Consider the following 16,384-nt stretch of genomic DNA (forward strand, 5'->3'; position numbering starts at 1 on the left):
ACTGGATTGTGTTTTGTTCCCACCTTCCCTTTTAATTGGACATCTAAGGCATCTACAAGATTTGACTGCGTTTGTGGTTGGACAGATACATACTTGACTTTAAGATTTTTTTTTTGTTCTAATACCTTTACTTCAAATTATAAAAATAAAAGCCAAGACAGAAGACCATGGTGAAGCTGCCAGTTGTTTTTCTGTGCATTGGATATGTTCTGTTAACTCTTGCAGGTAAGTTATTGGATTTTTTGGTTTTAGTGATGGATACTATGTGTAATGGTGTAATTTCAATGTTTTTCTAAAGCAAAGTATTTTAGACTCAATATCAAACACCAACTTATGTATTTCAAGGTTGGTAGAAAACTGACATACACCAAGTTGTATGTTAATTAATTTAACTCAATAGCATCAATATGACAGTCGATTAAACCAATGGCATGTGTTGACCACTGACCAATACTTGAACGAGACTATTATCAGAGACCGTATGCCTTCCATAGCTGACTTCAGATGTACAATTATATGTAGGTGAAGCTTTGAATGAAAATCATTAAAATAAGTTGGGAATTTTTTTAAAAAGTGCTCTGCCATTTGTTTCTGTGTTCACACTATTACAGAACAATTTCTAATCTTCTAGTTTGAAGCAAGGTATTTAGAAAAATAGGAGCTAGACAACTGCAAGTATGATGGGATGCTACTGATTTTTAAAATAGCTTTCAGCTATATTTTATATTTTTAGAATAAAAATCATCTTAGTTGCATAGATAACACTGTTCTAAGACAAAAAACTTTCAATACTTAAACTTTTCAACACTTGATGCCAACTATCACCTTTTTTTAAGCTATGAATAGAACTCGCTCTGATAGTTTCCTCTGTAGAAATCTCTAACTAGTTGGGATCATTTTATTTCCTTTTTGTACAAGTTTATTCAGGATAAAAGTTCATGACGTTTTAACATGGCATAGCAGAACATCTGTTAAATTATGAAATTATGAATATGTTTGAAATGAATTAAGAAATCATTGTTGGAAACATTTAGTACAGACAATATTAATTTAGTTTTATTTCATTGTAAGACTACTGAAATATTGAAGCGGATACTGTATTTTACAATACAAACAATCCCATCATGATATATTCATTACTTAAAATTATCAAGTTGATTCCCAAATTATAACAATACATTCATGTATAATTTACAAAATGGTCTTAGTTTTTATTAGAACTTTGAAATACAATCCAAATTAATAGACATAAACAAAAGTGCCAAAACAAATGTACCTTTCCAGATATTATAGAATTTTAGTCCCAATAAATCTTACCTCAAGTAAATGATCATAAGAGTTTTATTCAAATAATAACTAAGAACTGTAATATGTAGTATCTTCATGCTAACTGTAGTATCGTCTCCATTCAGCAAAGGTATAGTGATAGTGATAGAAAAAGAAATAATTCAAGGCAAAGATGCCAAACTGATGACATGTTTGATCTCACCACTGAGTCAACCTACTCATCTACAATTTTGCTAATAGAAGATATGACAAATTTAGTAAATTATTAAAATCTCCAGATATTATGAAAAATCTCTGAGTAAATGTTTCTCGGTGACTTCTGAATTTAAAAAGTGTTATGCTGGTCTGTGACCATAATAAATATTGATTGATTGTATAAATTTGATTTCAGCATACAGCTTTGATTGGCAATATCCGTCGGTGTTTTTGATCAAATGTCTTTAACTACACAATCTGAAACATATTTAATCACTAAGTTTAAATTACTAAAGTGAAAGCCATTTTTTTCTAAGCTGAAGGAAAAACTATTACTTGGAAAAGTATTGCAGCTGGTTCTCTTTGCAATGGATAAGAATGAGGAATGGAAATGTTAAAGAAAAGAAGATGGTTAATGTGAATTTGGTAAAAAGTAATCTGCACTGTGCAGCCAAGTAAATCTAGATTCTTATTTCTAAATGTTTCAGCCTTTAAGCATAACACTTATTAAGTCAAGTATGTGGACTTTCTTGTTCCAAAATAATTGCATTGGGAGTTGCCTCTTTATGCAACTACAATTATGAATTTACATGCAGAGACAGCTTTATATGCAAACAGTGTGCTTTACCAGATGTATTCTTTGTGATAATTATTAATATAAAACATAATAAATGGTGTGTTTTGTAGGGAACTTCCATTTCCTTCCTTTTCTGCATATGAGCCATATTTCAAAAATACTATCCATATTTGCTATATTGCTTCTATTTACCATCCTCAGTCCTTGATTCAATCTTGATTAATAAAGATAATGCTAAAAGCATTCTTATTATTACTTCTTAGAATAATACATTAACCTGACTTTTAAAATGTCAATTATATTGTCACAAACTCACATTAATTCATTTTTAAAGCTTCTGTGCCAGATTGATATGTCTATGCCCCCTCCCTGTCTCATTTGTTGGATACAGATCAAAAAGAGGCATGGCTCAGACAGCATAATGCCAGTGTTATTAATAAATGTTGTAGAAATATAGATGGTCATATTTCATTTGTGCCAAAGATTGCTCTAATAATTTCTAAATCTACATAGAAATTTTATTCACTTTCCCTCCGGGGGTGAGATTTACTTACCTTCCCTACCTGTTTGCAAATGTCAGCACATGGGCTTACTTACCTTCCCTACCTGTTTGCAAATGTCAGCACATGGGCCTCGCCTGCACATGCATAATGCGCAGTGTCCATGCATTATGTGGCGGCGGGGGGTGGGGGGGAGGGACAGAGGCTCCCACAGTTGCCGTTACCGGTTCGCCAGAACCGGAAAGAACCAGCTGAATACCACCTCTGTTTCCCTCCTAATTTACACCACAGTGACCTTATATTCCTTCCACATTTCCATAATCCATTTCAGTTTTGGTACTTGACTGCTTGATTGTCACCTTAAGCCATTTTAAACCTGCAGTTTCTTTTAACTAGACCAGTTTTTCACAGTGTCAGTGTTTTATAACAACTTTTTTTTCACACTTACCATCAACTTTTTCTGTTTCCTCATTTTTTCCAGAGCCCATTATCCAGCATTTTTGTATTTATATCTCTTCATACTGCGATTCTAGCCCATTATTGCTTTCTAATAGGGAAGAACTGCACTGTTATTCGTGGTGTCCTATGCAGCAACTTTCTCCACAGTTAATTATGAAGAGTCAGTGACATCGGTTGTTCATTTAACACTTTTTTCAAGGATTCAATTCCAGATTATTGTACTGCCCAACCTTCTCTCAACCCAGTAACCAATGCTCTTTGACTCTGAGTTACGTACAATAATCATTTTTGCCCATCCCATATCTTATGAGCCTTATTCATGCCAACTTGTGAGTGCTGCCCCTTTGGTGTTGAGTAAGTAGTCTAAATAGACCAATATATCATTCAACTACCCAATAAATAAATAAATAAATAAATCTCCAAACAGTATTTCCTTGATCTGTTCAGATCCTTTTCCTGCATTTGCTTTTGCAAAAAGAAAACAATTTATAAAATAAGGACAATGGAGGTGGGGAAAGGCAGCCTGATAGTGTTGGGCAAATGACAAAGAGGTTCTTCAGACTGACTGGAAAAGAGGATATAGTGGAAAACACAATGGTGCCCTGACTTCAATTTGGGGCAGAGGAACTTGGCAGAGGGATCTGAGAAGAAGAGGTAAACGTTGAACCAATAAGACACCATTCATCTCACAATGTCAGAAGTTTGCACTTTTCTTTAATGAAGCAGCTGAGCCAAAGTTTAATCAACTGGCAAACATGTTCATAGAACATTGGGGTCACACTTGACATGGTGGCTACACAGGAATAGGCCAGTCTCTGATACAGTCTGTCTACATGTCCATAATACAACTGAAATCATTGTGCTGACAGATAGTTAGCCCTTGGAAAAAGACATTATCTAGAATTTTAATGGGATTAAGGGATTCTTACAGAATCTTGAAGGCCTGCAAAAACCTGAGTTCAATTTATATTGTATTCAAGCCGATTGAGAAATATTTCTTTGGAGTTTCTTTCTTACATAAATCAGATATCTTTTCCCCATAACAGCTCTACAAACTCCTCAATCACACTGTCATTACAGAATGCCATACTGGGTCCATCAATCATGCATATGACTTGTCACAAAAAAATAAGGTGCATTTCTTTTTGGAAAAAAATATAGTTGATATTTTCTCAGCAGAATCCATAATTAGAAAGTTTCTTTTTTTGCTCAGTAAAAATTGAATTTGCAGTGAATTTCAGCTGCTTATTTCAGATGTCTCCAATGTATTCTACATGATGTATCTGTGCAATATTCATATAACTGAGTTGTTGGTTATTGAAAGCTCATAGAACTTGTCATGAATTTATCTGCCATTGATCAAAAATCTTTTGGACAATCAATTTTAAGACTGGTGATGAGCAAAAAAGGAAAAAGCGTCCATTAGAAACTATATTCAGGAACTGAGTAAACAACAATACATTTGCATTATTCCTAACATCAAGGATGTCACGATCAATCTCACTGTGAGATATTACCATATACATTATGGCAATATTTTATAGGCCACCCTATGGAAACATGGACTCATGGCTCATTAATGAACATTTCGTAATGGCTGCTGGTAGCATAAAGTATCTTCAAACAACTGTAGCAATATATACTATGTAGAATATGTAGATGTAATGACCGTATGGAACATTTCAAGAGTTTTATGCTAACATATGGAATATGGAATATAAACAAGTTGATTAGGCCAAAAAAAGGGAATCAGATGTTCTTAAACTCTTTAATGTTTGTGTTTCTTTTGATAGATGATGGCGATTTTGACTTAAAAGATGCTCTTGACCCAAGTAAGCATATTAGGAAATAAACAATTGTTACTGGACAAAGCAAATGTTTTTACTAAACTGAATTCTCTTTCAGCTTAGGTTGAGGGTAGGCAATATTATTCTCGTGGCCATTAGTAGACACTTCTTTTTAAGCCCACTAGACTTCCTGAATTGATTTTTAAATGATTTTTATTTTATTTTTAAAAAATGAATAGGATGTGACATGTTGCAAATTCAAGCCTCGGTGTTTAATATCCTAATTATTTTCAGTACTGCTTCATCACCTGGGATCCCATAACGATTCTTAGGAAATTAAAATGATGGATGACTACAACTAGAGTCTTTGCTTAAACAATGTATTCCCACAAAATCAGATATGGCAAAAGCATCATTGATATATCACAAAATTTTAAATACGTAGTCCTGGACACCTAGTAATGCAGCCCCACAAGATTGTTTAATAACATTATTATGTTATTTTAGCAATATTTATATACATAAACTACTATATGTTTTATGTGTGGCCCAAGACAATTCTTCTTCACTCAGTGTAGTCTATGCAAGTCAAAAGGTTGGACACCTGTGATCTAGTCAGGGTGTCAAACTTGCGGCCCACGGGCCAGATGTATCACGTGCTGGCCACGTCCATGCCTGGCTTAGCGAAGGGGAAGAAGTCTCAATACATCACATGACGACTCCGTGACAATGCGAGTTTGACACCCCTGTTCTAGCCCAATGTTTTTCAAATTTGACAATTTTAAGATATGTGGTCTTCAACTCCTAGAAGCCAGCTGTGGAATTCTGGGAGTTGAAATCCACATATCTTAAAATTGCCAAGTTTAAAAAATTGTGATCTAGCCTAAACCTCTGCTAAAGTTCTGCTTTTTCCTAGTAGGTTACCACCCAAATATACAGTAGCCAGGTATAAACTATGTCTCATCCTTTTTAACTTTTCAAGATCAGCCAATGTAAGCTATACACATGTGCTTCCAAAGAATATAAATACATACCTCTTTATAAAAATGATATTTACTCATATTCATATACCTCTAATTTGAGAGTGATATTTAATATATCATGTTTCATAACATTCTTTACAAAGCAATACTGCATATAGTACGTTAATTTAGAAACAGTTATCAAATGCAGAAAATATACTTCCAGGCAATTTTAGAGATAAAATATTTGTGAAATTGAATATATCTTGAAGCTAAATTCCCTTTGATTGAACATGGAGATAATCAGTATTTGTTTCTTGTCATTTTTTAAAAATTAAAAGTCCTGAAAACTGCATCCCTTTGAAAGAAACTTTTTGCACAGGACAATCATATAAAAATCATCTCAACCCCAATAAGCAAACTTTTCTTTGCATTAAAAAAAAGTTACTTAAGAAAGCCAAAGGTGACAAGAGTGTGTTTTTTGGCTTGATTTTCAGCTATTTTTAAGAATACGATTGATAAGTTTGTAAAGAATATTAGAAGCTTAAAATACCTTTTAAATAACAAATATGAATTCTATGATAGTAATAGCTACTAGTAGACATGTGTTCTTGGTAACTTAGGGGATCTTAAAAGTGAAGAGGAGTTCAGTTGCCCAGCTTGGGCTAATTCTAAAGGTTTATTCCCAATAAAGAGAAGATAGGATTGTGTTGTCAACATCCAATGAGTTTTAGAATTGACAACTAGTTTTTTTATGTAAGCCTCCTTTTTGATAATCTTAATAATACAGTAATGTTCATTTACTTTGCTTAGATGATAAGCCTTCTGAACCAACAAAGAAGCCACCAGGGGGTAAGCATTAAATTGCAGCTGATCAAATAAATACCACAATGTTAAAGCTTTCTCTGTGTCAGGTCTAAAACTACAACTGAACTTTCCCAGCAGTAAAACTCTTTTTTTTTTTTACTACTGGTTCTTTGGGTGAGGCTTGGTTGGCATGGCAGGGGAAGGATACTGCAAAATCTCCATTCCCACCCCACTCTGGGGCCAGCCAGAGGTGGTATTTGCTGGTTCTCCGAACTACTCAAAATTTCCTCTACCAGTTCTCCAGAACCTGCTGAATTTCACTCCTGAACTTTCCCAACAGCCTTTAAGGAGTTTTTCCTAATATGCTGCTGGTTTGGACATTGTAACTCTTTCTGGAGTGGTTTGCTGGTTTTTCCAGAGTGCAATTCCTGCTTAATTTTTAAAAATGAATGCCATTTCCTCCTGCCCATTCCATCAATTCCCCATTCCTAATTGTTACTGTAAGGTAAGCAAAGAAAAAAATTATCTTCCAGTATTGGTAACAAAAATAATACTTGGCATTTATGGGCATTGTAATCCAAGGTGGTCTTTTGGGGAAGAATAGATTAAAGACATGTTTATTTTTCCTAAAGAAATAAAATGTATGAAAAGAGATTTATTTTATATCTGGAAATATTTATCCTAGGTAACAAACCTCGACCTAACTTATATCCTGACCTTAGACCATATTCAGATAATCATGGAAACGGTGGTAAGAATGGAATTTGTGTGGTTTAGATCTATTCATAATATTTTTCTTTTCACTGGTTTGACTGTGTTTACTGATTTGTAATATGTTGATTTAGGAAATTCCTTCAATGGTGGCGGTGGTGGCAGCATTGGAACTGGTAAGATTTCATTTTGTTGTTAAGTTTTGAAATACCCTCTTTCCCCAAAAATAAGACTTCCCCAGATAATAAGTCCAATTGGTCCTTTGAGCGCATGTGCTAAAATAAACCCTCCCCTGAAAATAAGCCCTCCCTGAAAATATTGCAGCAGCCATGTGGTGACCATGCTTGCCACCTCCTGCACCTCAAAAATAATAAGACCTCTCCGAAATAAGGCCAAGTTTTTATTTCGGGCTCAAAAGAAAATGACCCTATCTTATTTTCAGGGAAACATGGTATTTACTACCTTTCTACCCTTTTCATTTAAATCCATACATCAATATTATTAGAACATATTGATCAACACTTCTAATTTAAGTTTTAGTACTTTAAAGAAAGTATTGTTCATATTATCTATATTAATTAGGTTATAAAGTAGATATATGTCATCGGATAAAGGGACTAGGATGTAAAGTTGAGCTAAACTGCTCCTGAGATTGAATAGCATCCATGTGAAATGTGAATGTCTGTGCAAGAAAACCTGAGTGGCAATTGGCTGCAGGAATTTGCATGACCTGGAAAGACCTGAGTTGTGAAACAAGGCCACAACAATTTCCTTTGGTGCTGCTTCCTTGCAAAGTTACCTTACCTGACTTTCGTTTTAGTTCATGCATAGGAATCTGCTTTGCTATTCCGCATGATTGCTTAAGACTCTGCTTTTGATCATTTATATTTTTTGCATATCAATAGTTTCCTCACCAAATGTCATCAAGCAATTTGCAAGGCACTTCAAGATAAATGTTGGTACACCCACTGATGTTTCAGATAGATTCTGAAATCCTCAAGAAGGATAAAAGGACAGTCTGAAAGAAAGAGAAAAGAGTAACAAAACAATTAATTTTATTTTTTAGGTGGTTTTAATGACCTAGATCTCAATGATGGGAAACCTTTAGCTCCACGCCCGGCAGGTAATGTATAGATTTTTTTCCCAGGTCACTCATGTTCATCTACTTTCTCCGGCAAAGAAATTTAATTGGTAGATTTCTCATTATTATTTTCTAGCCTGCTTTTTAATATATAAACAGATCATAACATATTATCAATAATGTATCATACTGATGAAATGGAATGCTCAGAAGTGATGTCCAGTGTCCTTGAAATAACACACATGCTTTTTTATATTGACACATGAATGCTGCCCTTATGTCCTTGGGTCTCAATCTCTGAAACAGGTTAGCAGGCCCCCATACATTATTTTAATTCCATCTATTCTCTATTTTGAGAATATGTTTTCTATAATACGTTGTTGAATATTTTTGATACTTGGTACTTGTAGTACTGGTAGTGTGGTTTTTTTTTTAAATAATGCTTTTGTTCTTGAAATAACCATGTTATTTACTCTATCTTAGGTGAGAAAGAGCAAACTTCTGATCAAGGTGGAAATACGGGTAAGAGTTTGCTTTTGTGTTATTAATTTTTTTTGTCTGTGTGGTTATTAAGAGTCAAAATATGTAAATAGTAAATACTGTATTTTTTAAAGTATACTTTATAAAGTGACTTTAAAAGGGGTTTCTAGTCTGGAAGCTGAGGACCACAGTTGGAATAGTTGGAAAAAGATTAATTTTTGATGGAAAATAGTTGAAATGATCAGATCTGAAGCCAATCCATATTGTTATTTCTACTCTTCCAGCCTTATCCCAATGTACTTCCTTATTTTTTTTCAAAACTACTATGCGTAAAAAATTTAGTTCAGTCCTTTCACTAAGCAGATAAGTAGAAGCATATTTATTTCATTTTATTAAAGTCTTTAGTTGAAATCCAACTGTTAATGCATTAATTTTCCTCTGGTTTCTCATGTACTGATTCCAAAAGAAAAGAAATCAACAGGGAAGAATGGGTTTGAGTTGAAGATAGACAAAGAAATTTCTTGCCATCAAACCTAGTCAAACATTTGGGTTGGAACATTCTTATATTTTTCTGTCTATCCCAAATGACAGCATCATTCTAATTCATTGATAGTTACATGATTTGGGCAATGATGAAGAAGTTTCATTATTAATATATGTAATCCTCAATTTACAACCATTCATTTAATGACAGTTCAAAGTTACAACAGCACTTAAAAATGATTTATCACCATTTTTTACATTTATGACCATTGCACATGGTCATATCGTCAGATGATCAAAATTTGGATGCTTGGCAACCGGTGCATATTTATGATGGTTGCACCTGCTGATAAGCAAAGTCAATGGGAAATCTAGATCCATTTAGCAAGCATGTTAACTAACTTAACAACTGTGGTGATTCACTTAATAGCTGTGGCAAGAAAGGTCACACAATGAGGCAAAACGTACTTTAAACAACTGAAATACTTAACAACAGAAATCTTGGACTCAATTGTCGTCTTACATCAAGGACTACCTTTAGTGGTACTATAACTGGTTTTTTCCCATCCTTAGTTGATTCTGCTACGACAGCTCAGATTACATCTCCTGTGGTTGCTGTAGCTGTGATACTGACTGTTGGCGCCATAGCTGGCTATTCTGCTTATAAGCAGAAAAGATACTGTTTTAAACCAAGAGGTAAGACTGATTGCTTTAAGTGTTATAAAGTCTCTAAATCAATACTGGATGCCACAGCTTAGATAAGACTTGAGAATGTCTTCATTATATGTGGGACATACATACTGTATTAGAGACAGGTCTCTTCTCACAACAATTAGGGAAGACTTACAGTATTTCCAATGGGATCAATCAATCATTTTTAGAGAGTCTTACTTTTATGATGGAAGACATAAAAGAATAAAAAGCTAGCCTTTTTCTATGAATGTTTTCTAAAAGATAAAATACCAAGATTCTATGCTAATTATTTTTTTAGTCTGCTGCTACAGAAACAGATAAATTTAATTCAGTAACATCACAATGCCTTATTAAGAAAAAATAAATGCTTCATTTTAAAGATCCATCTGTAAAGAATGTTGTTTTATTCTCTGTGTAAATTATATTTTCAATACTTTTGTCCAGTTATAACTTTGGTCTGTCTGTTTGAGTAGTGTTTTATATGCCTCCTTTAAGAATTCACTAGCATCAGAAATATGCTTTGGATATGAACCATCAGTAAGGACATTTGATTGAATTTATGGCTAAACTTCTTGAGCATGTATTGGATCACAGCCCTTAAATTACCATGTTCTCGCTCAGGTGCTCTGTTAGACTGAAATCTAAGGCAAACGTATCTTACACTTCTCCTTCTTGCACAGATCTAACCCCTATATGCTTTTGGAACAATCCTGTGCATTTATTTTGAAGTCAGATCCACTGTATCAATGCTACTTATTCTCTTGTATATTTATATTACAGTGCATTTTTATTCTAGAGTGAAGGTGTTTTCTAGAAAAGCTTCTTACAATACTCTTAGTCTCTCTCATTCACCAAAAAAATATGCCAGCCTTAATTACCGGTACCTTCCATTTCATTCCATTATTTCTTCCATTTGTTTTCTTACCAAGAAATTATATTTTTGATTGAACTAGCACACTTGAAGCAATGTTGCATATTATTGGTAATTTGTTGCATTATTATTTGTGACATAGTACCTTTTTTTTTACGTTAACATGCACCCTTATGTTTTAGGTGGAGCAGTTGCCTAAACTACTCAAAAATGATCTAAGAAATACTGAGTTCCACAAGATCAACAACAAATGAATGAACTGCAAACTGTAATACCTATGATGCTGTTGCTAAGGTTTTATGTAATTAGGCATTTTGTTTTTGTGTATAAAAACTAAAGAACAAAATTTTCAAAACAAGAGATTAGTTGATGATATACACTGCACCTACATTGTATGAATAGTAAAAATATACTTTGCATGGTTTTTTTTTCCAGTTCATACAGTTAAACAACATGTTATGTTCCGTTTATTTAAGATCATTGGATCCAAACGATCAGAATCTCAATCTCACTCTTGGTATACAGTACAGCCATTGGTTTATAGTTAAAACTCTATGTACCTTTTTCAGATCGTCAAGACTACTTAAAAATCTATGGGGTGTTAGATGCACTGAAATGTGGACAGATGCACACCATGCCCTCTCTGTAGCTTAGCTATATTGCATCAGTGTTCAGGGAAATACTGTACTTTTCTAACTTTATAAATTAAATTTCATTGAAGCAAACATGATTGGTTATCCTCCTACATTAGCTACTTGAAACTACCAACAGTCAGAATTATGCACCCAGATTCCTTTTAGCATTTAACCTTGTGTAGAAATGGGTGCTATATGCTATGTTGTTTAAAAGTCAAGGCATAGTTCACCTACTTTGGAGTGTGACTAGCTGAAATGTTAATTTGGTGAGACAATACCAGGTGCTGAGAAATAAACATAGATTGTGGTGATCTTCATGAAGTTCTGAACAAGGGTTATTATATTAAAAGGAAATGGTCAGGAAAGGGAGCGGTCAGGAATGGAATGGAATATGTGTATGTTTTTTCCTCTTTAATTAAGGGGATTTTCCCCTTCTTTCTTCAGTTCTAATATATAATACATTACCATGTATATTAGTTTTCCACTGATATATTCCTGTAAAATCACTGTAAAAGTAAAATTTTCTTCAAGTTAAATTTGACTCCAGATTTACATTTGAAACAGAACTATGTCCTAATGAGGAACATGTTATTACTAAAATGTATAAACTTTTGTTGAAATATGAGCCAGAAATACAAGTGAAATAATGTATGATAAAATGGCTAAACTTTTTAGTTCCAATAAACAATTGGTTCAGTGGGACGATATGTGGTTAGAAGGATTGAACTTTATATTATAATTGTAATATTGAAGATAAATTGTATTTATTTATTTATTATAATTTTTATATACTGCCCATCTCATGTAAATGACTTTAAGTGACCAATGATGTATAATTGGTATCTGTCACCTAAGAAATTGTCCAGAATGTATAAAGGTATTTTGAATCTTTGTCTGAAATGAGAACAACATGAAGGAGGCATTTTAATCACATTTGTGGACATGTAAAAAGTTTAGAAAAGTTTGGATACAAATATATACATTAAATCAGAATATTTTAAAGATGAAAGTACAATTGAAAATAGAGGATTTTCTTTTGGGAGTGATAAACAAGCAACTAGAAAGTATGGTGCTTTCTTTTTGTATATGCCAATTCAGTGAGATGATTATATGCTCCAAAATAGGAAGGTCCCACACTACAATGAGGGAATGCTTGGGGAAGATGATGGATAGCTAAATTAACTTCTTTGATTATAGAAAATACAATATCTACTGATTCAAAAACCCCTATTGACTTTTTGCATGAAACTGAGAAATGTATTTATGACTTTTAATTTTGATGATTAGGAAAAAAATTAGATAATAGAAAAAAATGAGCTTTTTATTATAATCATCATCACTGTCAAACTGGCAGCCTGTGGGCCAGGTATGTCGTGAGCAGGCCACACCCACCCCAGTTCCACAAAGGCAAAAAAGTCCCAATATGTCCCAATCCAGCATGTGACGTGATCGAGTTTCACACCTGTGTCATAGAGTATAAAATAACTCTGTAAATATACTTGCATTTGCTGCAAAGCAAATTGGAAGCTTATCTTTTTCTAATTTTTTTCCTCCAATTTTGTCTTTTCTTCTTCTATATTAGTTCATGTTAGCTTTTATATTCTCTTTAAAATGTTTAATAAAATTTATACATATATAAAAATTGGCTTCAAGTGACTTATATGGACCTATCCATGCCAGGGAAGCAGTTTGCCTTTACCTGTTTTCATAATGTTTTACCAACTTCTTAACCCTAGCCTAAACCAGTTGAAAATTGAAGACTACCAGTATTGGCTAATAAAATTTATTTGTTATCCTGGTGTAGCGTGCTAAGCATCTGATTAAACTGGAAAGACTATGGGGGGAGGGCAGAAACTCATTGTAAGTTTTTCTTTCTTTGCTTCATTTACAGTGTAATTAGACAGTTAAGTGGATTCATGGAGCGATGGCATTTCAAAGTGGTTGGCACAGCAAGTCCTCAGACTTCTGTCTAGCGGGAGGGAAAATTGTCCAGGATGTTTATACCTATCTATCTTGTAGGAGTAGCTGCACCCCCCCCCAAGACCATTCAAACCATACTATCCCCTTCACGTACCTCCATGTAAAGCTCCCCTAAGCTGGTTCTTGCTCTGTGGCACTAAGACCTATGCAGGCATACCTCCCTGCCAGTCCGTAACCCTGATTCACAAATGAGGCTGCCCAGTAAGGCAGAATATTTTGCACTGGCGATCTCATTAGTGGGACTCATTAGGGCTTGCTGTGTGCAACTTCAGAAATATTAATAGCCTGGGCTTGCACACTGGCTAACCTCAATTTGATCTCACAAACCCTGGATGCACTAAACTAAGAGCTAAGGCAAGTTCAAGAAGTAACCCTTGGAAATGGGCAGTCATTAATTCATGGCTGTGAAGAATTTTGGGACATGTGCTTGTTTCAATCTGACTGAAAGCTCAAAGAAAGTGACACCCAAGATCTAAAAGAATTGGCACAGAATATTGGATATTATAAATTTCTTTTCTACTTAACAGAAGTTTCGCCGTGACTGCTAGACCTTCACGGGTTGCTAGTTCTCCTTTTGGGAGAGCTTTTCTGCTGCCTCTATCAATGCCTTCCTCTTTGTATTAACAATCTAACCCCGCATCCCGGAACTCCCATCAAACCACTTATCAGGACTCCCTAATAATATGTCAAATGGACAAAAAATATCAAATCAACCCTTAATCTTGTGCCAATAAAAGAATGTGTCACCCACAGTCTTTTTTGGCACAGTGGAAATTTTTAGGAAGAAAATGCAGCCCCCCCAAAGCCTCCTTCTGTATACTCCAAAACCTTAAGGAACAGAGAAGGCAAGAAAAGAAACGCAAGAAAAGAAACGCTGCTAAAAGTAAAAGAACACCATCTCACCTTTCCCCCCTCCTTCTATTCTCCTAATAGAAAGAGAAACAATGTTGCAATCATGAATTTAAGTAACCCCATTCATTGAGAAAAGTGGAAACAATACCGATCCGTTAAGAAAGGCAGGCTAGAGGCAATAGATAAAATCAATTACACATGCCTGACAGGATTACGACCAAGGAAGTTGATAGTTAAGACCCATCACTTTGCGAAACAAGTAAAACCAATCAAATAATAAAAGCACACAAAGCAAACCTCAAAATTACAAAATATAGAATAAAAATTTTGCACTCATCAAGCTAATTTGTCAGCTGTCCCAGAACTGCATGCAGCTGTTGGTTCTGCTCATCAATACACTTTCTTTCTTAACCAGCCTCCATTTTATTCATTTTATGAAACTGGACCTGATTTTTATTTCAGTAGAGGCCAACATGCATTTAATGCAGGGGTGTCCAACCTTGGCAATATTAAGATCTGTGGACTTCAATTCCTAAAATTCTGGAATTGAAACTCACAAGTCTTAAAGGTGCCAAGTTTGTACACCTCCAATTTACTGCTATTCTGAAAAGAGCTAACCTTTGAATCAAAGAAGACTATGGGCAGCTAATAGATGTAGGGAGGACTGTGCCATGAGGCAGAAGACTGACCACCAATTTTGCTTCACCCCGCAGGTGTTAAGAAACACTGCTGTTTAGATGCTGGTCAAGTGATGCAGAGTTCTGAATCAGAAGAGAACAGCATTTAAAAGAACTGGACTCTCCTGCTGCCCAAAGCAAACTAGCCTTGAAAGCTCAATGCCCAGGAACTGAACGCAAGGCAACCACATTAGCCTGAAAATACCAAAATGGCTCAAGTCACCTCAGAATGGCTAAATGCATCAGATTGAATGCAAAACCCATTACCTTTTAAGAGTAATTTTTTTAAAAAAAAAATCTGGTGCAGAACTAAGGATAACTTAAGGCCACTTGTAATATGGGCTAGTGATCAAATCAGGAACATAAGGACGTAGTAGAAAATAGGCTGCTGGTGCATTGCAAATTAGTTGCAAAGTAGGGAAGGCTATATATCAGTGATGGCGAACCTATGGCACGCGTGCCACAGGTGGCACGCAGAGCCATTTGTCAGGGCACGCGAGGTGTTGCCCTGTTCACCGCTTTTAAAAGCCATTTTCCGCCCTCCCCAGGCTCCAGAGGCTTTATAGGAGCCTGGGGAAGGCGAAAAGAGCCCCCGCGCCCCCTGGAGGCCCTCCGGAGGCTTCAGGGACCATCCGGAGGCTTCCCTGAAGCCTTCGGAACGCTTAAAACGACCCTCCGAGCAAACCGAGCAAGCCTCTGGAGCCTGGGGAGGGTGAAAAAAGCATGTAAAAATGGGGGGGGTCGTGCCTGTTGTGTGCGCATGCACACTGGGGGTCGCGCATTGCATTATGGGTGCGGCACGCCCGCACACGACCCCCCTGTGCTCCCCCCACTTGTGGCACGCGAGCCAAAAAAGGTTCGCCATCGCTGCTATATATGATGCACATTTCATTTTAACACTGTATTGGAAAACAAAGGCACATTTCAAGTCTTGCATCTCAGTCTGTTGACTCTCTCTCGTTCTCATTTTTGAAATGATGAAAAACTCACACACCCTGCAGGACTTGAGGCTGGGGAAGGTGAAATTCTTCAGAAAAAGTGTGCTAGGGTGAAACAGGTCAAAAACAGGGAAAAAACTGTAACTAGTCAGGAATTGATCCCTGAGGCTTTTGACCCTGGATGGCTAGAGAAAAATTCCAGTCGCTTTGTTTTTGAAGGTTATCAGTCATCCAGGTTATAAATGGATGATACAGTGGTGCAATGGTTAGAATGCAGTATTGCAGGTTATGTCTGCTGCCTGCAATTAGGCAGTTCAAATCTCACCAGGCTCAAGTTTGACTCAGCCTTCCATCCTTCTGAGGTCGGTAAAATGAGGACCCAAATTGTTGGGGGCAATATGATGACTTT

The 16,384-nt window shown here is 35.5% G+C and overlaps 1 protein-coding gene across 2 annotated transcripts in view; it reads left to right on the forward strand.

Annotated features, from left to right (window-relative positions):
- The first annotated feature begins 82 nt into the window (after positions 1-82).
- Positions 83-16,384, forward strand: part of LOC309389125 (uncharacterized protein) — an 811,977-nt gene continuing 795,675 nt past the window's right edge. Inside the window, exons 1-9 of one of the 2 annotated variants that reach the window (XR_014174895.1) lie at positions 83-225; positions 4,812-4,850; positions 6,581-6,619; positions 7,260-7,325; positions 7,420-7,461; positions 8,352-8,408; positions 8,850-8,888; positions 9,903-10,025; positions 11,076-11,921. Coding sequence is in view for 1 of the 2 variants with exons in the window: in XM_081947121.1 (XP_081803247.1) it covers positions 168-225; positions 4,812-4,850; positions 6,581-6,619; positions 7,260-7,325; positions 7,420-7,461; positions 8,352-8,408; positions 8,850-8,888; positions 9,903-10,025; positions 11,076-11,092 (480 nt within the window). In the remaining variant the exon portion in view is untranslated. Of the gene's footprint in view, positions 226-4,811; positions 4,851-6,580; positions 6,620-7,259; positions 7,326-7,419; positions 7,462-8,351; positions 8,409-8,849; positions 8,889-9,902; positions 10,026-11,075; positions 13,234-16,384 lie in introns of those variants that run through there. The other variant, XM_081947121.1, reaches the window with a different exon arrangement.

The sequence above is a fragment of the Natrix helvetica genome (genome assembly GCF_964273705.1).
Source record: "Natrix helvetica genome assembly, chromosome: 3".
Classification (NCBI taxonomy): Eukaryota; Metazoa; Chordata; class Lepidosauria; order Squamata; family Natricidae; genus Natrix; species Natrix helvetica.